The sequence below is a fragment of the Thunnus maccoyii genome, chromosome 18 (assembly GCF_910596095.1).
Source record: "Thunnus maccoyii chromosome 18, fThuMac1.1, whole genome shotgun sequence".
NCBI classification, from domain to species: Eukaryota; Metazoa; Chordata; class Actinopteri; order Scombriformes; family Scombridae; genus Thunnus; species Thunnus maccoyii.
Window position 1 is genome coordinate 25,546,792 of NC_056550.1, and position 27,705 is coordinate 25,574,496.

At 40.0% G+C, this 27,705-nt stretch overlaps 1 protein-coding gene across 1 annotated transcript in view; it reads left to right on the top strand.

The window, feature by feature from the left end:
* Positions 1 to 27,705, top strand: part of LOC121883375 (protein shisa-6-like) — an 89,590-nt gene that overhangs the window by 11,406 nt on the left and 50,479 nt on the right. Inside the window, exons 4-5 of the mRNA XM_042391584.1 lie at positions 3,945 to 4,040; positions 4,436 to 4,504. Coding sequence (XP_042247518.1) covers positions 3,945 to 4,040; positions 4,436 to 4,504 — 165 coding nt within the window. The remainder of the gene's footprint in view (positions 1 to 3,944; positions 4,041 to 4,435; positions 4,505 to 27,705) is intronic.

Below are 27,705 nucleotides of genomic sequence, written 5' to 3' on the forward strand. Positions count from 1 at the left end.
TCCTCAACCTTGAAAATTGTCAATTGTCATTATTGTCATTTCCAAATGTGATGTAAAGTCCTCTTGAAGGATGACTAAAAGAGCTGAGAGTAATGACACCAACAGTTACTTAAGGTAACCATTAGTGTTTAGAACATGACCCGCATGACCTCTCTGTATGACTGGAGTTCAGAGATGTGAAGACCTGAGTCACTAATTTGATGACAGTTTACTTTTCTCTAAAGGGCGACTCAAACATTACTTTGTAAATGTCACTTTTAAGAGGAGACTTGAGTTTTTTATCTCTGATATAAAACCATCAGCCCTTCATCCATGAATGTAATAGTGCGGTTCTTCTCTACAAGGAAGGTTAGATCTTTCTTTTTTTTTCATTATGCAGTGTTGATAAGGCAATTTTGAGGAACATTTCCAGAGATAATAAGGGGCTGTAGGTTCTTATTGCCACATGGGAGCAATTTGTATCACAGTCAGCATCTCCAGCTCGGCTCCACGGTGCCGTCCTTGGAGCTCGCGGAGGTTATGAATCATCAGTATTTCACCCTGGGAGACATCACATAGATTAATACTCTACTGTATCATCTACATAGAAACAAACAACACTGTGCTGTTAAAAAATCACCAGATGCAGGAAATATGTTAATTCCTTTCTTTGGATTAAAAAAGACAAACAAAAAAACAACAACAAATGAGCTGTGGAGCTGAGGCTTCAATACCAAACTTTGGTGTGATGAAGACCAAGCCTAATGTTCCCAGGTGTTTCTTCTCATTATGATAATTTGAAATGCTGTTCGATCTTGGCTTCCTGAGGCCCAAAGGTCTGAGTGATGTTATTGACTTTGAAGTGGCTCCTTGGAGAAAGAGGCATTTAACTGTTGGCTTGTTAATGTTGAGAGGGACTAAGAGAGAGAGAGATGAGAAGAAAAAGGGAGGGAGGAGGAGAGGCGGGTTTGATAAACCAACTCTCCTGATTTGGGATTTTTTTTTTTGTTCTTTCTCCTGTGTTCATTGACACAACACACTTTTATTTCTTCTTAAAGCTCGCCTGTGATTGACAGGACAATTGAATGTTGTCAGGTTCACGAGAAGACATCTTGTCTCGCTCCTTTGTGTTCGTGCCACACTCTCAATTACAGCAACGGGCTCAGAGCGGAGTTAACAGCGATGCGGTACAAATCGCATTACGGAGAGATCTTTTAACACCAGGGGGAAATCCAAGAGTACATAACTGAGGTGTGCTGGCATCCTTACACACAACTATCCAACATCTCAAAGAAGAAGTTTCATCCAGAAGTGTGATTTACACCAGAGATGTCCCCCTCACTTTTCAAAAATATATTAAAACTGTGAATCACAGCTCTCAATCAATGCCCACACGGCAAGCATCAAAGCTAATATAAGTCTTCAAATCTTATTAACGGGGCAGTAATTTCCTAAATGACCACCAGCGCACTTATTAGAGGGTCTGAATTTAGCGATTGAGACCATAATGATTCGTTAGGAAAAAATGACTCACTTTAGTTTTTCTAGAGAGAAGTTGAGGCTTTTTGAAGAGGAGTCAGCTGGAGCCAGCATATAGCGGCTGTCGGTGGCACTTTAAGGTACTCAGCCTCAAGCTGTGGTGGCCGATGCATGTTATTCCAGCATCATTTCTTTACTGACTGTCTTTTCCCACACAGTTTACTGCCCTTCCCTCTGATTGGTGATTATTGTTGTGGCCATACACAGCTGGAGATTACACAAGGCTTCTTCTTCAGCACATTTTTCAGTTAAAAAGTTTTTTTGAATCTTTATTTTAACTTATGTGCAATATTCTCCTAAAATTGGGCTGGAATTGAACATCCAAGATACTACTTTTATGTATTAATACTAGAGCAATTAATTCTACTGCAATTTAGATAGACTATCATTACCATGGAAAGCAAATAATCAATTAAAGCTGCATTCAGTGTTGGTCGGGACCTCGCACTCTGGCCCGTTGGGATCAGATCATTTTGCTTTTTAAAAATGAGGGATATTTATTACAAGTGTGGTGTGCTTTTATTTTGAAAGATTGATTGACAGGATGAGAATTTTCTGCAGGGTGAGACATGTCTGTCTCGCTCACACCTGTGTCATCAAAATCATGCAAGTTTTGGGCTCATTCACTTGAATTTCAATTAGTAAATTGAAAACTCTTGATGAGTTTGTGTGTAAAACAAATTATTTTCCTAATTTTCATCAGGGGTGTCAGCATATGATTTGTAGGTCTTGATGAGATGAATAATTGAGTTTTGGTTTGATCTTTCTACGACATTCCTACGGACCGTGGTGGCCATTTTTGTTACACAGGTGGCGCTATAGAGCGCATTTTGGCACTTTAGGGGTTAATTTTTACATTCTATCAAATTTTACACCAGACCTGATGTGTATGCCAAATTTGGTGAGTTTTTGAGCATGTTTAGGGGGTCAAATTTGGGGTTTAAGTGGCGTAATAATAAAGAAACAAACAAACAAACAAATAAACACACAAAAAAGAATAGGGTCCTCGCCCTTACTGTTTTACAGTAGTCCTCTGCCTTTTGGGCTCGGTCCCTTATTATATAGTACTGTGCTTGATAGTTTTAATAGATTTGCATTAATATGTACACGCAGGCAATGTAATTCAAATACTTGTGTCTTTTTTGTTTGTTTTCTAGTTGATAAACCTCTGATTTTATGTGTCCCCTCCGCTTCTGGATAGAAATCTATTTCAAAATAAAGTGTATTAAACTCCAATCATGTTCCCTCTGGGGAGCCAAAAGCGTTGCAATTTTACTGTCCAATTAAATTTAATATTTCACTTACTGTGGTGAAAGACGGGGAGCATTTGATAAATGGGTGATATGAAAGCCCTGAAACCTGCAGATTGCATTGAGATACATATTGACAAGCTGATGATCCCACCTGAGAGTCAGTTTTGTCAGTAATGCCATTTTAGCCCTGTTTAGTATTCTGGTCATCTGTGGCTGCTCTTTTATAAAATGGCAGGAATGACTGTGGAATTGAGTGCAGATACTCCTCAGCATTAAGGCCCAGTCACACCAGCATTCAAAATGGGGAAGCTTGCTAACTGACGATTAGAAAGCTTGCTAGTCCAAAAGATTTTTTTCCTTTATTCGATGATGATGTACAATCCTGACAACAAAATGTTCATAGTATGTTTCTATATGTTAGCATAGATATACAGTATACATGTAGATACCACATTGGATGCAGCAAAGTGGTCGCCAAATTGGTCCGGGATAGTCGCCCCCGTATGCATGCAGGTATTTTGTACTGTCAGTTGTCAATCAATCAATCAATTTTCCAGTAGTCTAGGTTTTCACAAAATATGTTTACGTGCAAAGTAACAGTAGGCCAATATTGCTATAATACATCAAAGATGAGCCAATGTTTTGCAATTATTTTAGAAGTATTTTGTTTTCTTTTTGCATTGTAATTTAGTTTCTATGATGATTTTTTAAAAAATACAGGATAAAGTCTCAAAGTCTTTAATAGTTAAACATCAATTCTTCACAATTCTGTTTTTATAATATTCACATTTTCATGCACACTACACTGACATTTCCCACACTATTTACATAAATTATGCATACGGTAAGTTATATCAAGCTCTGTTCAATCTGTTGTTTTGTAGAAACCAAACCAAAGAGTTGTGAGCTGCTTGTTTGTGTCTGAGAGACATGATCAAATATGAATTAAGTCCTGATCTATAAGTTTATGTGTGCATGTGGTTGTATCCAGTAATAATAAGAAACAATAATAAATGGAAGCTACAAATTCACGACAGAAAAGTCCCACCGCAACCATTAACAGCCGTTTAACATTAGATTAAAGAAGAATTGTGATATAGTATAGTATAAAATGGTGATAATGGTATAACCTTTTACTGAAATACAAATTTTCCCTTATTCTTGTCTCACCAGGGCACTATGGGAAAGAAAACCTGCGCAGTGGAGGCCAAGACATGCACAACTTCATCTCCTCGGGATTTGTGACACTCGGACGAGGCCACTTGAAAGGTAAACGTCTGTCCTAATTATCTGCTTGTGTCACTTCGCAGTAGTTCAGTAGTGAAATAAAATAAATAATTCCACTCATCATGCTGTCATCCTCTTTCTGCCAAATGTGTGTGTGTGTGTGACGTTTGTTTGAACTCAGTGGAAGTTGAAGATTATACAATATGTAATGGCTTGAAGTGACATGTTGCAAAGCTTCACTTATTATCCGCGATTAAATCCACACTTCCAATGACAAGGTAACACTTCTGCACTTGGTAGGCCGCCAGCATGAAGTCAGCATGGCGCTGTGGTAGATTTCCCTGCTAATGTCTTCAATATGAGTTTGCATAAACCAGACGCAGCGTTGGAGTGAGAACGAGCTGTAAACAAGAGGCCTGTTGTTGTTGTTTTTACAGCGCAGCAATCCATAGACGAATCGGGGCAGATGTCCTGGCAGGGCGAGCTGGACATCCCCATCTCTTACGGTATGTTCTCCAGATGTTCCGCCACACACACACACACACACACACACACAAACACACACACACCTGTTTTCTGCTCGCACTTGATAAGAAAAAGTCGCTCACACTTCATACACAACCGGACCGCTCGGGTGCCCTTGGCTGATAATCACAGCACAGCCTTGTGCCGGAGTCGTCATATTTTATTCCTTTTTTTCCCCCAGCAGGTTTTCTGAGTATTTCCACTGGTTTTACTACAGGTTTGAGAGAACATATTGATCCGCAGTCAAGGTTTATTTGAATGGTTTCTATGGACGAGTCAGGGTGTCAGACATGGCCGCTGTCATGATTAAAAGTGTAAGTCTAGCCAGCTGATGAACACTTTTTTTTTTTTTTTTTTTTTTTTTAGGTGTCTGTGAGGTAAGTGAAAGTTTGATTTAGACACTCAACTTGAAGCGTTTCGCTCTGATTGAAAGTGACGATCTGATATTTATCCGTTCGTTCACGGTGCTTTTACTTTGTGGTTTGCAGATGTCATCAGTCAAAGGAGTACGGGCTTAATGAAGATGTCTTTTTCCTTGATGATGTTTGACTTGACTCGTAGTTTCTGTTCAGTCACGGTGGCATTACGCTGTACTATCCAGTTCATCTTCTGTTTGTTCGGTTGACTCGGTTTCAAGTCTTTTTAAGAATGAAGAAGAATGCATTTGTAATTTTACATGTTTTATGTTTTTTCCATAAAAATATATATATATATATATATATATATATCCAGAGAAAGTCACTCCCTATTTACTAAATAGTTCACTATATTTACCCTCTGAAACCCAAATCCTGTGATGTTGGTTAAATATTTAACATGTTGTGTCTCGAGACTTTTTTCTGTGTTGATGAAACATAATCACCATGTAGCCACACAAAGATCAGATTGAATATTTTTGGGGGAAAAACAAATGTTTTCAGCATCTTTATTGTTACAACTTGTCAGATACATTTATTAAATAGATTTCCACATTGTGTTGACAGAATATTTAATTCAGGCGGCGTCATGTTTCCTGCAAAAAGGTATTTGCTGTTGCAATTTTGTCGTTTCTAAATGTAGGAGACGGGTTTTGGCAGGTGACATGTTAAAGACCCTGAAGCTAAATGACTATTTTGTGTTGAGGAAGGCTGGAACATTTTAATCCCCCTGTGCTGAACATGGAGACTCTTTTTGAATAAATATTAACATTTAAAAAAAGGCAGGAAGGAAACCAGTCAACGAAAAGTGAAATGTTTTTATTGTGTAGTTCTTCACCAGTGTGACACTAACACACACACAAACACACCTAATGACACAACAGCTGGAGGCAAATACTCAATAGCAGGTCTGCAAACGGCAGCTTTCATGAACTGTAGGATGAATTATGAGTTGTGTTATGTGACGTGTAAATGGCGACAAGAGATTTGTATAACTTCACATTCAGGTTATAAGACACATTTGTAAACAGGACTAAATCTGTGCGTAAACGGCTTCCACCAAAGACTAATATTTTAAAAGCTGTCCGACGCAGCGACCCTCTCCTGACTGTACCTGTCACCCTCTCGCTACACCTAATAGGTGACACATCTTAGCGGCCTGATGGCGGTAGCTGTCACTTCAAAGCGGAGGTCCTGTCAGCCTCTGTCGTACATGGCTTAGTTTAACAGCTGGCTGTCGGCAGGCTCTCTCCCCCCCCCCACCACACCCCCCCGACGCACCTCCTGTCAGGAGGAAGCAGACTGACAGATGTGCACTGTGTCACTGCAGACTGCATCCTGCCCCGACGCTGCTGTGCAAACGGCTCATAACTCATTTCAGGAGTAGATAGTATCTACAGCAAACACACTGAGTCTGCACAGGTCATCTGATTCACACAAACATCGGTAATTCAGAATTCTGGTTTTATGTGCAGAAGTAGAAAAGTACATTTCCTTAAGTACTGTACTGCAGTGAGGTGCAGTTCTGAGGTACTTGAGTACTTCCATTTCCAGTATTTCAAAGTATTTTTTTACTCCACTACACTCACAGCTGACAGTTGTAAAATCACAGTATCATCATCTTTTCCTCCTTCCTCCTGTCATTTCTTCTGTCTGTATTGTCTATTCTCTCCTTCTTGTCTTCCCTTCCCCCCAACTTCTTAAGTTCCTTTCTTTCCTTCCTTCTCTTCCTTCCTTCTTTTCCTCCTTTCTTTCCTTTTTCCCCTTTCTTCTTTTCCTTCCATCTTTCCTTCGTTCCTTTCTCTCCCTCCTTTTTCTGTTTGTCCTTCTGGCCTTCCTTCATTCCTTTTCTTGCATCTTTCCTCCTATCCACCCTTTCTTTGCTTCCTTCCTTCCTTTCCTTCCTTCCCCACCCTTTCTTTCCCTCTTTTCACCCTTCCTTGTTTTTTTCTCCTTCAATTATTTTCTTTATTTCTTCTTCAAACAAAACTTACAATCATTGCTTCAGAAATCTACTTTTTTTTAAATAAACCACTTAACAGCTCCGACCTTGAACTCAACTGTGTGTGCAACCTTTCATTGTTAGCGTGGGAGCATCGTAGTGGAAGGAACAATACAAACAGTACAGATTTAAATGTATGTCAGGGCTAACAAGCCGCTAAACAAAAGCTCCAAGTAATGTTGTCATTTATATTCATGCATGCATGTGATATAACAATACAGCACTCGGTGCTCAGTATGCTTCCACAGGGACACATGAGTGCCGCCGCTCCACCTGCTCGAGTGTTCGGCTCATGGAAAAGTGACTGTGTGAGGCCACCGTCAAGGCTATGAGAGATGGATTTATGTGTGATATCAGGGAGTGTTGGGGCAGAGTGGTGTGTTCACTGGCCCTGTCTGTCCGTCTCTATTTACCGTGATGGATTGGTTGTAGAGATGCAGCCATTTAACAGCTCTGGACCACAGTAGGTTTATTTTGATGGAAGGCGAGCAGGTTGATGTTTGAACAGAATGTGATTCCTGAATGAGAAACTACATTGATCAATAGCGGGGTTGAGATGCTTTGTGTGAGATTCATACCTCCTGATATGTCAAGAAAGAAAGGACAGTCGCTTTTATTTTTTTTCAGTCACCAGAGAGTAGTTCTTTGTAAGGCAGATGTCACTGAGCATGTGCAGGAATGCAGTTCTGTTTACAGAGCTTTGCTAGCTTGTTGTGCTACATATCACAAACTCTTTGTACTAATTTTTTAAAAGAACTTCAGTAGACCAAGTAGCATCTGCTTTACACAGAACTACTCCCTGGAGACTGAAAATGTGATCGCTGTTATTAGTCTTAGGAGCAATTTCTAAGAAAACTAAAGTACTCAAACTCTTTGTAATGACAAAACATGTCACCAAGTGCAGCGATGTGGCTCAATGATGTGTTTTTAATAGTTTTTAGACAACAACGGAGGTCTACAGCACAGCGGAATAACATATATCAGGCTTTGGATACACACACAATACTTGTATGTAGATAAATTCATTGTTGGTTTGGAAAATCGTCAGCCTTACCCTTTAACCATTAAATGACAGATCAAAAGACGGTCATATGAATTTGTAACAGTCATATAGGAAGTAAAGTGATGTTTACTGTAGGTATGAGGACATCATAAAGTGACATCTTCATATTGACTGTTTTGGGCTAACAGGTTGTTTTTTTAAGTAATAACTTTAATAAGTTTGATGGACTAAAAGCTCACACTATCAAATAACCAAAGATTAATCAATTTACAATGATACAAATACAGAGAAAAGCAGCAAATCACCATATTTTAGAAGCTCACAATATGAATGTTGAACATTTTTACTTGACAAACGACACATCGAATATCAAAACTGCTGTTGATTAATTGCTAAAATCTTTTCACATTTTTAAAAACAAACCCAACACATCCCCAGAAATGTCCGAGGTTAAACGAGCCTGCTGTGCGCATTTAGCGAACATCTCCTCGATATGTTGTGTACAAACATTCAACTCATCCTCGGGCTTATTCATCTCTCTCCTTGCCTTCTCCGCCTGTGGCATCCACTGATGTGCATCCTGCTTAATTACTTTTTCATGAGTTGCTCCCTCTTTTAGTCCCGAGGGAATTACCCCCCTCCCCCAACCAACGCCCCCCCTTCCTCCCCTTCTCATCCCAATCCACTTAAGGTGACCTTGTCTTATTGGGACGCACTGCTGCAGCACTCCCACCCCCACCCCCCCGCGCTGTAATCCCTCCAGGCCTACAGTGTGTCAGCGCACGGGCATGTGTACGATTGTGCAGCTGAGTGTGAGTGCAAATAGATGGCAGATAAAGTGTGCCAAGTAGGTATCACTTGCCCAGTTTGCCTCCATTACTGAGTCCTAATATGTCTCTGTCCTTAAAACTGCTGTTAGTGAGCTTGCAGTAACCGAAAACTTTGAACTTGAGAATCCTCGATCAATAAATCATGTGTTATGTGACATCATCGGCACAGTGCACACTCATGTTTACCAGCCTGACTATGATGCTTCATATTGATTCAAAGAGATGGGACAGTGGTTAGTCAAGGCTTTTTATGGATCAAGTGTTTACTACTGCTGCTGCTGCTGCTGCTGCCTGAGTCCAAGTGCCAGTTTGTCACTTTGTGTGGGCAGAAAAGCATCTGTGTCTACTACAAAGATTATATGGTGCAAATAAAAACTCTGGTTGGATCGTGAGCTATTTCTTATTGCAACCAATATTTTTACTATTAGTTTTTCATACAGCTCAAACTTTACTGGTTTGGCATCATAGTCCTTGTGCTGTTTATTGATACTTGTGTAATGCAAAACAAAGGAGATATTCATATTTTCTTAGAATATTGACAATAACTTTTTAAGAAATTACAAGAAATAGGAGGCAAAAGGGAAGCTGAAGCATAGACAAATGGTAGCCAATTAAAAGCATATAAAGTCATGTATAAAATCTGGGCTACACAAAGTCAGAAGCATGGAAGCCATGTAAGAAATTAGGTGGATGGTGGTGTATCTTCTTGTGAGATTTTCTGCTGTCTTGCATGTTTGGTGAGCTGGTTAATGAATATAAATGCTGCCAAAGTAACAGGTGGACCAGATGAGGTTAAAAGTGAAGAGCTGTGTCCTATTTAGCAGCCCAAGAGTCCACAGGGGGGTTCACTCATTTTGCACCTCACCTTCTGTCCGATGCCTACATTCGGTGCCAATGCAGGAAATACTCTTTGCCTTTTATGTAGCGAGGCAGAAAGTGAAGGGGGTCGGGGTGTTAATGCGATGTGTAGCACATCAGACATTCATCGCAGGAGACCAAGAGATCACACACCAATTAACATTCACTGTTTGATGAACTGTAACCACGATCTTTCTCTAACCTTAACCCTACTGTGGTTGTCATGTGCAGGTATTGGAGAAATGTTGGCAGTACAGAATCATCCGACATTAACGATTTTTGTCTGGTTGCATTAATGGGCGCCATTAATCTCTACACCTGATCCAATGCCTCCTCTTTAAATGATAGTCTGCAGAGGATTCAGCACATAATTTCACTTTCTTTTCATTTTATTTATCTATATTGATTGTATATAATTATAACAATTGTTGACTCATGCAGAGAGGCAGAGCAACACAAAGCAATAAGACATGAATAAAATATGATAATTATAACGGTGAACAGATGCAGTTACAAGTTAGTAGACCTAACAGATAAGCTATGCGTAGTTGTAAGACACCACTATAGACAATCAGACCACATTGATGATAAAGTAGTAGATTCTCCATACATACCCAAGCCATGTAAAGCCGACCATCTGGCAACAGACAGAGGACAAGTCAGCAGCAGTAATCCTGCAGAGTTGCAGAGTTTACAGAACAGGATTTAGTGAGATGGGAAAGTGTTTTTTCCTTACTTGGACCAGTTCCAATCCCGACTTTTCTAAATGAGGAGCAGCACAGGTAAAGTCTCCACAGGTGGTGGAAAAAAAACAAAACACTAAAACAGCAAACACAGCTGATCTACTGCAGAAAATATTGTTTTTGAACTCACTGCAGTTGCTTCTCATCTCACAGTCGGCAACACTCATACAGCGGGATATAAAACACCAAAGAAGAGACGATAAAAAGGTCAAGTATAAAACAAAAAAAAGGTAAGAGAAAATGGCAGATGTGGTGCACGGAGTCAAAACCACAGCTTGAAGTCTTGAGATGATCAAAGTAATCACAGGGCTGCAGAACTCAAAGAGGCATCAGATAAAGTTGAAGGAGTCTCTCGCGTTTCAGCCACTCCACAGGCGAGGTCGGCGCTCTCAGAATGAGGACAAATTGTTTCAAACAGTTCAAAGAGCCACTTCAAAAAAGACCGAGCCCGAAGAAGATACCGGAGCACACGATTCACTTTAGCAGTTTATCAGGGTGCAAACGACCAACGTTTCGACGTACGCTGTGTCTCCATCAGAGTCAAACAGTAACAGCATAGATTGAAAAAGTTAAATAACTTCCTCCATACACAGAACAGTCTCTCATTGGTTAATAAGAATGGGAGGTAATCAATCAATTAACCAATATATTGACAGCACTCATTCAGGCATCAGATGGATGAACCCAGACACTGCAAATCTTGTAAAGTCGAGCATTTCGACCAATCAACACAAGCCTTAAATTCTCAGATGCGAAATGAAATATTTATCAGGTTGTTGGGGTCATACAGGAGACGAGGTATTTGTGCAGTTGTTTACTGAGATTGCTGTAAAGGAGCAAGTGATAAGGTTAAATGCAACACTTTTTGAAGTTTGTGTAAAAATGAATGTTTATTTATTCCAAACGGTAATTGGTGTAGTTGTTGGGCAACCGAGTTACATTTTCATACTGTAGAAAATCAAATTTTATAAGAGGAACCCATTAAAACATTTGCCTCTTAACTAAACTTGCCCCTGAGTTAGTAGCCCCACCAAAATTTTGACTGGAAAATATTTTGTGCAGTTAATTATCTTTCCATTAAAGAACAACACACAAAAAAACAAATGAAATTCGGGGTTGCAATGAATCAGGGATTAAAAACAAGTGGCTGTTAGACGCTGCTGAAAACAATGCAATACGAAGAATATTTGTCCAATATTGATACGTAACATAATATGGTAACGTTTGCAAAATTATTTGCAGAATAACCAAACCAATGTTTTAATGCAATTTGCATAAATGTGGCTGATTAGACCTCTTCTCAGATGTTTATGACGTCACCATGTGCCCACGTATGAATAATAATGATGATAAAGGGTTAGTTACTACGTCAGTACAGTTAGTATTCCAGAAAGCGACATGTTACAGTAATGCACAACTAAACACGGCGCATCAGTGTTTCTATATGCTGACCATGCACATCTATATTATCTAAATTTGAATTTAGTATAGTATTTATTGTATTTTGAACTTCTATTTGTATTAATCGCATTATTCCAATCAGGAGAGACTCAGTTTTATGTAGTGAATGGTGTTTATTGAACAGCATGATTATGAATGTCAAAGTCTTTGGCGATTAGACTCCATCGTGATGTGGCCTAATATTGAGGGGGGCGATGAATGCATGAATAGGATAACCCCCCCCCCCCCCCCCCCCCGATGGAGTCTAGACACTGGTGGCGGTGATGGAGAGGCGTGGATCGAGGCGGTGCGGTGATCTGGGATGGAGAGAGGCGAAGAGTGAGCTGCGGTGTCGCGGCTGTGGAGGTGGACGGGGTGGGGGTGGACGCGATTATTGCCTGAAATGACAGCTGACAGCGACAGAGAGGGAAACGGTTTTAAAGTTTGACAGCTAGGCTGTGATTGGATGTTTAGGGATCGTGGAGGAATCTGATTTGTCAACTAGAAGTGAAGCAACTAACAGCTGATGTGAAAGCGGGAGGAGCTGAGAGAGAAGAGTGAAATTATGAATGAATGAATGATTAAGAGTCTTCCTGCCTGAATTTACGCTAAGCTTCACTAGTGTTTCGTGTCTTCTTGCCCAGGAACTGCAGATGGAAGTTAGCTAGTAGCTAAATCTCTCCTGCTTATGAGAGATGAATGCAGTCCCTGACAAATACATGTAATAAACTAAACAACAAGCTAAAGACAAGGAGAGGATATGGACATATAATGTTATAATCAGAAAGAAAGAAAGATGTTGAACACACACATCTCATGCAGAAGGTCTCAAGTATATGTTTCCTTTTAGGAACCCAAGTCATGACAGTATGAGATAATTCTCTCTATTATCTCCCCCAGATTAATGTCAGATTAATTTGGATTCATTCAATTGTTGTGTACAGTTACATTAATACGAGTTATAGTTAATGCAACCCCAGAGGTTCAACAAAAACAAGACAGCTGATGTTTGTGAGAAGTTTGTGAACTTTTTGATCTGTAAAAACAAATCTATGTAAAGTGAAAATCTTCATACTGTGTCTTGGCAATTTTCAGGCAGCTTCAAAACTGTGATTGGTCTTTATCAGGTCATTTTAAGTCAGCGCAGTGTTCACCCAAGTGGTAATTTCCGCTTCTTTCTCAATGAGCGTGATTCGGAACAGCAGGGAGACGGTCCTCTCACAGCACGACCGCCAAATGCACAATATGAATTGATTCCTCTCCTTATCTGGCCTGTCCATTAAATAGGAGGCTAATGAGCCTTATTAGATTGGTTAGATGAATCTCACACTCTGAGAATCCCACAAGCCTCCCTCCCACATGGATAAAAGTGAATACTGAGATTCATACATTGCGTCCTGACACACATACGCATACATAGATGATAGCCTGATCCGGCCTCATGCATTACGTTGTGCATGTTTGTTACGGTGGAATCACACCTGAAGGGGTTACCGGATGGAACGTCAACCTGCGATATCTCACATTAAAAAAAGCACTATTTACCTTCCATAAACATTCTTTATCTCACAATTGGAAATATATATATTGTCCTTTTTTCCCTCCCGTGTTCATATCAAGATATCTGACTGTATATGTTTGTGTCTGCTGTTTCAGAATATCTTTAAATATTCATGCGGATTCAAATATCAGGTTTAGTCGTCAGTTCCGATAACGTGGCTCACTATTTCATTTTGGTGCTTTGCAGTCTAGTGAAATATGTTTGCTTTCTCATGTGATGTAGAAATGTGTTCAATATAGTTGTTAATCTGCAGTATCTTTATTTTACTGTCGAGATCAAAACTTAAATTGTCTGTTTTTTCAGATTTTTGGTCTGTAGTTAGCATTAGCTTACATGCATTTATCCTTTAAAACCCATCATTTAGTTGAATCAACATCTGACTAAACAAAAGGCAAAGTGCAGGAAATTTATATTGCAATTCATACACAAGGCAGTTTTAAAGAGCTATAACAGTATATGCACACAGATTACACAGGTTTTTATTCAATTTAATGGTTATTTTACAGGTTGTAGTTTGTAGTGTTATTGAGTTGCATTTGGTGATAAGTGTTTTTCAACTGATATAAAAGGGGTGGATTAAAAGATTAGAAACGTCTGTCGGTATAAAGGAATACAACTCAACAGAAGCACAAACTACAGTCTTCAAAATGATCATGAAGTTGAAAAAACACATTCAGAAAACAATTTCAACAAAAACTGAACATTAAACCTTCTGTATTATTACAGAGCTGTTGTGTCAAACTGTATTAGTTTTAGCTAGGTGTACCCAATTAACTGGACACTGAGCATACAACTTTTAAAGAGTAATAATAATAACTTTATTTGTGTTGCAACTTTCATGCAAAAAATGCAGCTCAAAGTGTTTTACAACCAACTGCTTCACATAAAAAAAGACATAAAAACATGTAAATTACATAAGGTGGAGGTTAAAACCCACTTTGATAATAATAATAAAAATAAGAAAATAAGGTGAAAATAGAATATATAGAATGTGTACTTTGGTGGTGGTAATTTGAGACTTAATAAGCGAAAATTCAGAAAGTATTTGTGTACAAAATCTAAAAATCAGCAGCGAGATCTCTGAAGCCATAAACAGAACAGAACCTCTCTTTTCCCAACGGACACAAACTCACCACCGGTCTTGATTAACCGAAATGAACCTCTTTCAGTTTACACCAGAACGTCTTCCCGCTGGTTTAACCTCACTGGGATCTGTGTTGGGCAAGTAAATAAAAGAAAATGAATACATACACAAAAGTACTCCTTATATAACGATAAAAATATTGAAAACTAAAGAAAATGAAGTCGATAAACTTACAGGGCCTTTGTATTGATTTCATTGGTTGCATTTCTTTTATCACGTTTAACCTCTGTCATTTATTATTATATTGCCTAAACGGCTACACACATAACTGGGCTATTAAACAAAATTCATCACCAATAAACACTGATATAAAGTGACGGTTAAGTGGTTTAGGAAGACAGGTTATGAACTCAAATGCACAACTCCGAGACAAAACTGTCTTGTTCAAATCAGAGTTCATTTCCTTTAATTCTCAGTGGAAAATTCAATATTTTAAGAGCTTCGGCATTAAAATGTGCTTTGATAACATATACATCATACTAGCGAGAAATGTGCATTTTATTTTCATAATCTTTGTCCAGTGAGTTTATATGATGTTTAGTTTGTTCGTTATTATGAAGATTCTTTCAGGTCTTTCTATCGTTGCTAGGGTGGTTGCTATGGACGCTGCTATCACTGAAACCACGTAGATTAGTTTGAATTATTGTCTTTGCATTGTGTAGTTATCTGAGCTGTTATGTTCAAGGAGTCCCCCTCCCCCCTTCACACACACACACACACACAAAAGAAATAGTGGCGTCTGGATTCGGATAGTTTGTTCGACCAGTGGCACTTTGAAATGGAACGAAGCCCATGATGGACAACCCAAAACAGGAGTTGAACACGCCAAATCCACCCACAACACAACGCCCTTCCCCAACCCTAACCTGCCTTTGCAGTAAACGGCATCAAAGCTTGTACCATGGCTGTATAAACGAGATAAAGACGAGGTTATCAAACTGGACTTTACACTCCACAACCCTCCTCTAATCCCTGCACTTGTCACTTTAATATATTTCATCACACACTATGAACATAATTTGTAATTTGCAGCTTTTTTAGACAGCATAGTTAGACATAAAAGCAACTCTTGCTGCCTGGTAAATGTCCTTATCTCTTAAACTCCACAACCCCTGTTTGTAAGTTATCATTAAAAGAATGTAATTTCCAATCCCAAGCGGAGATAACCCTGAATCTCTCCCCATTTACTATATAGTGCATTATATTGGAATGAAAAAAAGTAGAGTTCATGGCATGAACACTTTCTGCTAACGATCTCGTAACCGCATTTTATTGATGTGAAAATTATCAATCCCTCCTCATTGTAAAGGGAGGAATACTCTTATGATAAAAGCAACGTCATCTCGGGCTAGCCTGCATACTGTACAAGAGCTAATTCTCTGCATAACAATACAATCCATCCTCTTAAGTATTGGTATTTGGTTGTGGCCTCTGTGCTGACAAAAGCATTTCCATGTCCGGCTCTGCCCTGTCCTTGCCATCCACTCATAATAGATATTGACAAGTGCAGCACAGATAACGCTAATCTGCATCCTAACAGGATTTCACATGTCATATAGTGCTTTCTCATTGCTACCGCATTCAATTCACAACTTTTTTTTTCTGCTAATAGCATTTCACGGTGGCACAGAGGGAAGGATGTGATAGTGGAGTCTGACTCTTGAGAGGTGCAGGTGAACTAATGCTTATTGGACTCAGCGTACGGACCATTGTCCCATTAACGTAGATTATACAAAATGTATATCATTTCAAATGCGCCAGAAATAGATTTAGTCACTGAACAAAGCGTAAAATGCCACTTTGCAGATTTTACACATTACGATCAATTTACTAGTCACAAGGAAACAACACAGCTTGTATAATAGACACTAAATCGTTTACTCAATCATGACTGCACTGTCATCATCAGCTGTAGAGTCGCACACTGAGCATTTAAACCAGAAAGCTGCCAGACTGGACTTACATATTCAAAAAAAAAAAAAAAAAAAGCTGAGAACCAAGGATGAAAAAGGAGCTTCAAAGGCTGAGAGCTAACGGCCGTGATGCGAAGGACGATGTCCTCATTTGGAAAACAAATAGGACTCAATGTCAGAATACTTGCACAACCAAGAGGATCAACATGTCTTCATACTGAAACAATAGTTTCCAATGACTCCTAAAATGACACATATTAGTGTTTCCAGTGCCCTCTATAAGACGGATGGAGACCAGACCACATATACCATCTTTTCTCTAATAGCGGCCGGTATTCAAATTTGAAGTCAAATTCAAAGAGAGTTTTGAAACATGTGGAGGAAAATTAAGGAGCGAAAGCCGCAAGACCTTTTGACACTGACCCGAAAATAATCAAATACTGGAAAAAACAGAAATGTGAGCTGCTGTTAGCTGACAAGAGGAGAGCACGGCTAGCTGGAAGTAGGAGGTTAGCTTAGAAGTTAGCTTGGAGCTAGAGAGACAGCTGATTGATATTTGATATTTGACTGTGCTGTTAACTGGCTATTAATGTTTATATCCAGCATAACGTTACCACAGATTTGTTTAGTTTTTAACTGACATTGGCCATATTTCCCCTCCCGTACTTGTCATACTTCACACAAAGTTATACTGAAATGTTTGTGTAATGTTTCACAATAAAAGTCGGGAAATGAAGGCTTTTATTTTATTAATAGCATAACGCAGTAACAAAAATTTATACTAAAATATGAGCAAATATACTTATCAAACAGAGGGAATTAGGAATAAAGGCCTCTCTCTAATATAAGCCTGCTTCCAATAAAGGCCTGGTACACTCTGCAGTTGAGGTAAATAAAGGCCCCGGCCACTATTAGAGAAAATACGGTATGCTGCTTTACAAAAACGTTAGAAATCACTGTTAAAAAATAATGATGTTTTATGTTGTGACAATGCTGTGGTTAAGGTCTGGTGAGGTTATGGTTAGGGAAAGATCATGGTTTGGGTTAAAATAATCACTTGAAATGTGGTTTATACTAGGGGTGTGCCCGAATACAAATACATTATTCGGCAAAGCACAAATAGTGGGTTTTATACGAATATTTGTTTCATACAAATATTTTAAAAATTATTTGTTAGGGGTGTTCCCCAGAGATAAAGCTGAGCTACTGACACAAGCAAAGTGCTCCCAAGAGACTCTCCATAACCTGTTGTTCCCCTTCTCCTTTCCACTAAGTTAGGTTGTAAAAAATAGGCAAGAAATGAAAAATGCAAAGCAATAATTGCCTTTGAAGTTCCTCCCTATGGTGAGCTGTCTCTGTGTTATGGGTGTATAAATAGGTAGAGGTCTGTCTGTATGAGTCAGTAGTTAGCGCAGTCGTCTATGATCTGGGAGACTCTAGTTCAAGACTCGATGTGGGGACATCCTTTGCATGGTGGTTTGTTCATCAACACTTATTGTAACATTTTAATTTTCTAAAATTAAAAGTGTCATAAAAACAAAAACAGCTTCTTTTCACTTTTATTCGAATACAAATACAAATAATTTTGCTGCCTCAACAAATACAGATACAAATATAAATACTGGGATCTCTGCACATCCCTAGTTTATACGCAACCTTCGTCGTCATGGCAATAGTAAACACCACAGCATTATGGTTTTTTAAAAAAAAAAGGTTGTGATTGTGAACATGCCGCTCGAGGTCGGAAACCTCTCCTGCAACACAGTCCACTTATTACCATCCTACTATCTTGCTATCCATCCAACCTGCCTCCTCCTAATAAGGCAAAAAATCATCTTATCAAGTCACCTTATATTGACATCATTATCTGAACTGCATCACTTCCTCGGGTCATAATTACTTCGGCTGCTAGATGGCGTGAAGGTAACTATAGGTCGCTATTGTATACTGTTGTTTTTTTCTTGTGAGGACGGGCTGAGAGGACTCACACACACATACACACTCTGACATTTTAGATTTTAATCTAAAAATAAAAAACTAAGGTTGGTTACTACCATAAAAAAGGAAAAGAGCAAAACAGCATGTCTGCGTAGTAAATAAGTTTTGTTGGCGTGTTACTTTACATGGGCAATGATCTAATCTGGAGTGCTCACACTTCTTCAATCAGAATACACTTATTCACATCGCACAAAAGACTCGGTAAAAGACACAATGAGCTCATCAGTGAGACAGAAAACTGCCGTATAAACAAATCAGCGCCCAGTTGGGTAGAGATGTGATTTTTGTTCCACATCAAACCTCCCACTCTCCCCCCCCCCCCTCTCCACACACAGCGCTGATGCTGCTCAAGTGTCAAATTGCGAGCGGCGGCGAGCTCTCACTCCGGGCATAAATGGCTGGTAATTGTATGTAAAATGGCACCAGAAATTACAATTGCAACTCATCTGCAGGTTGACGAAACCCGCCGGAGTCTTCTCCTCTAAATGCTTCATTAGTCAGCGCCTCTGAATGCTGCTTTCTGTGAACGGGAGTAGTAGCCGAGCACTCCTCTCTACCAGCCGCCGCCCACCGGCTTCCCGCGACCCCTTCGGGCAGACCTGCAATCGCTCGAGTGATGCATCCTACACACCAGGTTTCATTCATAAATCTAGCTCTTTAAAAAAAAAGCACATATGTGAGGGAGTGATTGCCTGTGTGAATATGAAAAATTCAGCATCCCTATAGCACCAAGCTGTGATAGTAAAACCGGGGGATTGCAGGTTTAACATGCAAATCTGTGGAGTAAGACAAGAGGTGTAAGAGTGGAGAGTAGGAAGCAGTGGCAAAAAGAGCCTGTGATTAGCGCCGTCCCTTGTGTGTTGTCCTGGAAAAGCAACCAGCAAGCACTGACCTGCCTGACAGAGCGGCAGAGACATACAGTAGAAAGACAAAAACAGAGGAATTCTGATCTTTAGATATTCTAACTGGGGCCTTTTTGCCCGTAATGTGAAACATCTATCAGAGATGTTTCAACAAGCTGTGTGGCCACTTTTCCTTACCGCTCATTAAGAGCCGACACCAGCTGAGTGCCTGCAGGAATGCATGATGGTTCATTATAATATTTACCCATTTTGCTCTCATTCATCACTGGGTATAATGTGGTTTGCAGAGCGCTACCAGCAATAGGTATTATTATAGAGCTTGCAGCTCTGTTGCCTCGCTGTAAGAGGGTCCTGACCAGCTGGTGTTCTTTCTGGGTTTCCTTAATGTGCTCTGTGGGGTTTTTTTCTCCCCACCTATCTTTATTCAAGAGTATAGTCTTTAAAACTGAAAGCATGATTTCACATTCAGATTTTGTAGTGCCTTCCCCGCAAATAGTCCCCGCTCGTGTGCAGATTTTCCTCTAGCTCCTGCTCGAAACTGTTTGTCTGCAGATATACTGTTGCTTGCACAGATGTTGCGTGCTCCGGTTTGAGTCCAGACATTTCACACAAGCGCACAGCAGAAGCATGCTGAATTCAAGGGGAAGAATTTAAAGCAGGAGCAGCAGCAGCAGCAGCATATCTGAGTGCAGACAAACGGAGAGAGAAAATCCACGAGTGCACAGAATCAACTGGAATGCAAGAGAAGAGACTTAAAACTGGAGCACACTACATCTGTGCCAGTACATGTGAGTGGAGACAAACTCTATGTGAGTGTGAGGGCAGGGTTTTGAGGGAAAGCTTCACAGTAAAATCAAGAAATCATGCACTCAGATTGAAAGATTATGCTCTTGAATAAAGATACGGGAATAAAAAACAATAGTGCACCAGTTTCTTTCCACAATCTAAACACATTGGAGACTCAGTCATAAAATAAACTCGAGGCATCTCACCCAATGCCCTCTTGGGTAGCCTCCCTGTTGCTGAATTGGATAAGCAGCATAGAAAAATGGATATATGGAAGACTGCAGAGCGCCAAAGTAGCGAGCGAGGCCATATCTGCAAGTTTTTCCAACCCACAAGTGTATGCAAAGTAGAAGTGGAACCAGGTCACCCTTGAAACAAAGTCAGACTCAAGTGGAAGACTTGTAGTAAGAAGGTCACAACATATCATGCAAATGTTGTGTCATTAATTATTCCTACAATATCTGTGCATGGTTAGGTTTAGGCAATTAAAACACTCAGGGAAGGTTAGAGAAGAACCTCGTGGTTAGAAGGATAGGTTGACATTTTTAATACGATATTCACATGCCAGCGTGTACGTTACTTTTTAGTATAAAAGTGCTTTTCACTTTAACAGACAGGGGTTTTCTTGCTGAGTCACAGCAGAAGGTTAGTAACACAATGCAGACTGCAACTTTGGAAGATTCCCACCGGATTTGACTGATAGTTTGTCTACAGGGGGTGTTTCAGCCGCCTCATCTCATGTGAAACAGATACACTTTTATTTTACAAAATGTGTCTTTGTATTTAAGTCAGTACCTTTCTTTTTTAAAATCGATAAAAAGGATCAATAACAGACAACTCATATAAACTGCAAAACCCCACACACCTGTAAGGACAAAAAACCCCACAAAAAAACCCAACATTAATTAATTCTCCTTCCTTTTTGCATGTTATGTCCTCTAGAATAAATTTATGCAATTTATGCAAGCAATCAAAAGGCACAAAAGTCAAACACTCTTTTAGTCTCTGCATCAAAACAGATTTTTTTTTTTTTAGCCAATAGGGCAACAGTGTTTAAGACAAGAGGGCTTCCACCTCTTATTTGTGTAAGTTAATAGAGTACAAAGCTAATCTTCTCTCTTGATTTCCACCCACAAGGCAACAACTTGAGGACGAAACAACACAACACAAGCTATTCAGCACACCTGGAGATTACTGCCTAAATAAAAACGAGGATGATACAGTCTTACAATGTCTGAAGAAAGCTTGTCTGTCAAATGCGTCAGCCTTAAAGATATAAAACAGGACATTGAGGCCAGAATATTGAGTTTACAGATTGCTGCTATCACAGTTTGTTTGAAAATGTTCCAAATGTTCATATCACAAGTCAGTTTTAGTCTTCAGCTGGGAAAGGAAAAGGACGTCTGTGTGCATTTAACTTCAGGTCATGTCCGTAAGGTCCGCTGTTTTATTTATTTGCATTAGTCAGGATACCCAACAGACATAATTGATCTGCAGACTTTCAGCTCTCTTTAATGAGCAGCATTTTCCGATAAACTCTAAAAAAAAAATTTTTCATCGAGTGAGATGGAAAAGAGATGTCTTTACGGAGCAGTAATGATGCATGCGGCCGTCTCATCTCGCCCCTTATCGTTGTGATGTGTGCTTTAATATGCTGTAGAGCCGTGGCCCTATCAGATCAGATGTGGCTCCGGGCGAGTGGAGCCTTCATGAGTGGAGGGGGATGGAGGGGGGGGGGGGGGGGGGGGGGCTGTGAGCGGCTACGGCTCGGGGTGCATCATATTCTTCCCATTTCTCTCCGGCTCCAGACAACAGGCCCCGGCGAAATGACTGTGGGTGCCGCCAACTGTGAAATTAATTGAACTTGTGATCCGAGGGGTAGAGACCAGCATCCGGCCCGAGGAGGCGAGTGTGCATCCGTGCTTACATTAGCCCATGACAAAGGAACAGCCAAGCCCAGGGGCGCTGACTGGGTCTGCGGTCAGTTTCCCCTCGACAAGATATCTCCGGACGTGGCCGAGCTTCACTTGACTTGTGTCACATTGCGGCAGAGTGTGTGAGACTTGCTGTCGTGCTGTTGGCTCTTGTTAGAGGCATTTATTTTGGAGAGGAATCGGATTTGTTCACAGATCCATCGTGTCCGGCCAATGATGAATATGTAGATCATGACTCTTGTCTCCAGGACAGGTTTTCTGGCCAGGAATTGAACCTAGTTAGCCCAGCTGGATTGTGGGCTTTTAAAAGGTTAATCTAGTTTATTTATTACAACTTGGGGTCTTATTTGTGTAGTTGTGGCAAAGATAACATTGTACTCAACAAGTTAAGGTACCCTTTGTAGTTCAGTGTTTCTCACCACCTTTTTCTTTACCTTTGTTAGCACATTTCTTGGCACATCAGTAGCATGAAACAATCAGGACTGTGTATCATATCCACTGTGTCAAAAACACCAGGGTTACTTTTTAATTACTGAGATCTGAGAACATGGTGACATAGCTAAAAAAGAAGTCGGAGGCGGCAAGAAACATGAGCAGTCAGAACTCACAGGTTAGAAAGAAAGAGAGAAACAGTAAACATATTACCAAACTGTTCCTTGTAATAATCAGATTAACAAGCAGATTCTTTGCTTCATCTTTAACCAATTATTGTTGGCGTAGCTGTGTGCACAGTTTTCCTGTTCAATGAGGAATCATCACCAACATTTCAGATGGGCTTCATCTCAGTTTTACCTCCTATAAATGAGGTTTAGATAATCTGTTTAAACTGTTGGCTTATTCACGAGCTATAAAAATAAGCTCAACTTGTAATTAAGTCCAAAGATTTCTTGCAAGATTCAGTCTGGTGAACATTGCTTACATATGAACAAAATAAAAATGCCTCAAGATAGAATAGTGAAACTGAAACCCTCTTTCTGATGATAAACTCATGTGTCCAACAGTCTTTGTAACTTTCTAAAACTGATAATTACATCTACCAGAAACACTGAGGGACCAGGTCTGTAGAGCTGTGAAAGTGGGCAGGGTTTGAACACCATGAATGCCTTTGAGGGGTCCAAAAGTGCACACTGTTATCCCCATTTGCACTAATCATCGAGTCTTGCCCTTCTCTATGATGGCAGCTTTTTACTTTTAGATTTGCTCTGATGATAAATTGTGAAAAGTAGTTAATTTGAAGAATATCAGATTTCCCTACTGAACATTGGAGTTACTCCAGGTTGAAACTGGAGCATCCAAACAGACAGGTGTAACTTCAGATTAATGCCATCTGTCAGAGGAGCCACAAAGAAAACCAAACACCACCAGTCAAACAATTTCCCCCAAAATAATTCTCACACAATCAAACAAAATGCCGTGGACTTGCACTGTAGTTGCTGTTTAAATACTGATTTTGTTGAGGCTTTAGGTATTGCCTTAATGGATGTGTTTTATCTTTTATCACTCAACTGAAAGGCTTTTTATAATTTGTTTCAGTTCTTACGAGCAGCTTCAGGCCTCTGCCGTGTGCATGTATTCTAATGAGGACCAACACAGGTGGAGGAAATTAATCCAATTTAACGCGGTTCAAGACTCCAGATTCAAAAAAAGTAACTAATGCATGTATGTTTTCAAAAATCCACTTTTTAAATCAGGATTAACGATTAAAGCCTGATCTAATTAGTGATAGTGATGGTGGTAATTGATAAAGGGATGGAGTAAATCATTGGAAACGTGAAAGGAATACCGGGGAAAGGCAACACCTGCCTCCATGCTCCAAACGTTTGTCATCTCTCTGATGAAATGTAATCAGTAGGGAGTAAATGAATCAATTACATTTCTCTCATTTTCCTAATGGCCTCCGACCAGAGGCAGAGCTGAACAGACTGGAGGCGCTCAGAGTGAAGAGAGAGTAGGCCAATCTCCATCAGCGTTCTGCTTTAAGCAGTTTGTGTCCCTGAAGTTTCCCAGCTCTGCGGTCCCCGGCCCCATGGATACAATGCAATCTGCGCTGCCCCACATTAGATAAGTATCCTCCAGCTCTCATCCAGGTCACATTGCACCACAGAGTGCAGCAGGGCTTCCAAGACTCTGCGAAGGTGGAGGAAACACTGCGTACGTGACAAAGAGCCTGTTGGTCAAAGTGTTTCGGGTCGGCTAAAAATCACACCACAGCTCCAAATACGTTTGAATTCACCAGTTTGCCCATCATGAAGTCGTCTTTAGGGCAGTCCAAAACAGTTTAGCAGAAATGTACCTTTCATTAAGAGTTAGACATGATATCCAGTAGGGATGTGAAGACAGCCCAGTATTTGTATTTGTATCTGTATTTGTCGAGGCAGCAAAATTATTTGTATTTGCATTCAAATAAAAGTAGAAAGAGGCTTAAAAATCCTGTTTTTGTTTTTTATGACGCTTTTAATTTTAGAAAATTAAAGTGTTACAACAAGTGTTCATCAATTAACTACCTTATGAAGGAGGTTTCCACACCAGGTCTCGAACTTTAAAGGCAATTATTGCTTTGACCTCTACCTTTTTATACACCCATTACACAGAGACAGCACTGTGTGTAACATGTAGGGAGGAACTTCAAAGGTGATTCTTGCTTTGCACTTTTCATTAATTGCCTATTTTTTACAACCTAATTTTGTGGAAAGGAGAAGAGGAACAACAGGGGATGGAGAGTCCCTTAGGAGCACTTCACGTGTATCAGTAGCTCAGCTTTAAACACCCCCAACTCCGGGAGTGATGTCCAAATTAGGAAATATGCGTCATGTAGCAGGTGGATGTAACTCCCCTCATTGAGACCTGCTGATAGACGTAACCGACCTCCGCTGGTATTTGACTTTTTTTTTTTCTTCCTGAAAAAACAAATAATTTCTAAAATATTTGTATGAAACAAATATTCATAAAGAAACCAACTATTTGTGCTTTGCCAAATAATGTATTTGTATTCAGGCACACTCCTAATATCCAGTAGGGATGTGCAGAGAGTATTTGTTGAGGCAGCAAAATTATTTGTAATTATATTCGAATAAAAGTGTAAATAGTCGTAACAATCCTGTTTTTGTTTGTCACACTTCTAATTTTAGGATATTAAAGTGTTAAAATAAATGTTCTTCAATAAACTGTTTTGCAAAGGAGGGGTTTCCACTCCAGGTCTCAACCCCCCCAGTCACGGACGACTGCGCTGACCACTCATCCAAATCTCAGCTCCACCAGACATGCAGCTATTTATACATTCATGACACCGAGATAAACAGCAGAGCGGAGCAGAGGAGAGAGACGGAGGCAGCGACCTGTGTGCTGTTATTTGACATGTTTTTAAAAGACAAATAATTCAAATATTTGTATGTAAAAACCCACTATGTGTGCTTTTCCAAATACCATATTCAGATTCGGCTCCACCCTTTATGTCCACCTCTGATCTCTGGTACAGAAAAGCTCTCTGTGTCTTTTAAAACCTGCAATAAAACGCTGCCTTTTCTTTCCCTCTACAAAAGCTTCAAACCATTTTTATTAGAATTGCTTAATGATATTTTCTTCCTGTCAGTCAACAAAAGGAAGAAAACACTGAATCCTTGCAAGGTTCTAGATTTAATATCCTGTGCATGAAACTGATCATATTAAGATTATGAATATCTGCACACTATGAGCAGCTTTAATGCAAAAAAAGCAGAGCTGAAGTCCTTGAGGGAAAAAGTCTCCACTTGAAGGCGAGTCCATTTACACTTTTATGTCCTTTTCAAGTGTCTCATATCCCGATAAAATCCAGATGAGATTCACGACACTTTCATTTATACTTAGACACATATATGCGTCTCCTTTGGGCGGATCACAGAACTGATTGCGATCTGTCTTGGTTTTCCCAGACAACATGCAAATTAGGGTCAAACAGAGACACAACGGATGCCATTATCACAAGGGACAGATGCTGTAGTGACTTTTCCCACAGACCTGTAATCTAAAGATTAGGTAGAGGAGTGGAGCGGAGGAAGAGGATGCATTAACATCTTTTTTAATATCCGGCTCCAGAGGTTGTTTGTGTTTCCTCAGATCATTACCTCCGCCAATGAGGTAATGTTTTCACCCCTATCTTTTTGTTTGTTTGTTTGTTTGTTTGTCTGTCTGACCCTAATCCTAACCCCTACCCTTAGGGGCACCCCAGCAGCGCGTTATGCATGTTACAGAAGGGTCGGCTCTGATGCTAAGGGGACATAGGGCTGACCCCATTTGAACAAGCTTGAAATCTTCAGTCAGACATGAAATGGAGGCAACAATCTCTGGGACAGAAATCTCCAAATGTGGACAAATAAACCTAAAACTTTGTGAATGGAGAGGTACTACTGCTCCACGTGCAGTAGTACTCATGTGAGGATGACTCACATCTCTCCTATTTTAAGGTCTTTGCACTGGCTGCCCATTCGTTTTAAGATTCATTTTAAGGTTCTTGCTATTACATATAGAGCTCTGCATGGACAGGCTCCTAAGTACATCATAGACCTTATCCATCCCTACGTCGCCAGTAGGTCACTCAGGTCATCCAACCAGGACCTACTGGCTCTCTATAGAAGTTTTTGTGGCTTTTGTATCTTCTTGAGTTGTCTGATTGGTGTGTGTGATGTGTAATGATCATTTGTTCATGTGTTTCTACTTGTTAATTTTCACTTGTGGCACATGTTTTTACTCTATGTATGTTTTTATGGTCTTATTTTCAACTCTTATTCCTGTGAAGCACTTTGTGAATTTCATTTCTGTGAAAGGTGCTATACTAAATAAACTTATTATTATTACTAGAGGTATGGGGGGAAAAGGGGTGAACTGACCCTTTAAATGGAAAAGTAGGAAAGAAGCCTGGGTTTATCTGAGCAGCTGAAAAGTTCCTCCTCCTCCGCAGCCCCAGAACACAATTAAAGCACTGAAATTCTGTTCTGTGTGTAATGAAGTTTATCTTAAAATATCCTGGCAGCAATGACGGAGCTCAGGAACAATCCCACTGTATAAACCTGGAAACAGTGTGTAACAGATGACCTGTCAGATGTGTGGCAGAACACAGAACAATAATTACCAGTCAGATCCTGACTGATCCTGTGTTAATGAAGTTTTCTGTGGCCAAGTGCGTGTAAATGTTGCACATCACTCTCAATTTAAAAGACGCTCTTATCGTTTCTGCTGCTGTGTGATGCTGCAGATGAGATTGAGAGATTGATCCACAGACACTTGTGTTGAGGGCTAATGTGGGTGGGGGGTCCAGGGATGGTGGGCTGTGGACCAAACCACTGTGAGGTAGAGGAGTGCCCGAATACAAATACATTATTCGGCAAAGCACAAATAGTGTTTTTTTGTTTTTTTTTACAAATATTTGTAGGAAGAAAAAAAAAAAAACATGTTAAATACCAGCGCACAGGTCGGTTACATCACTATCTCAGTGTCTCTCCTCTGCTCCGCTGTGACGTCTATCAGCAGGTCTCAACGAGGGGAGTCACATCCACCTGCTACATGACGCATATTTCCTAATTTGGACATCACTGCCAGAGTTGGGGGTGTTCCCCAGAGATAAAGCTGAGCTACTGACACAAATGAAGTGCTCCAAGGGAACACTTATTATTGTAACACTTTAATTTTCTAAAATTAAAAGCGTAATAAAAACAAAAA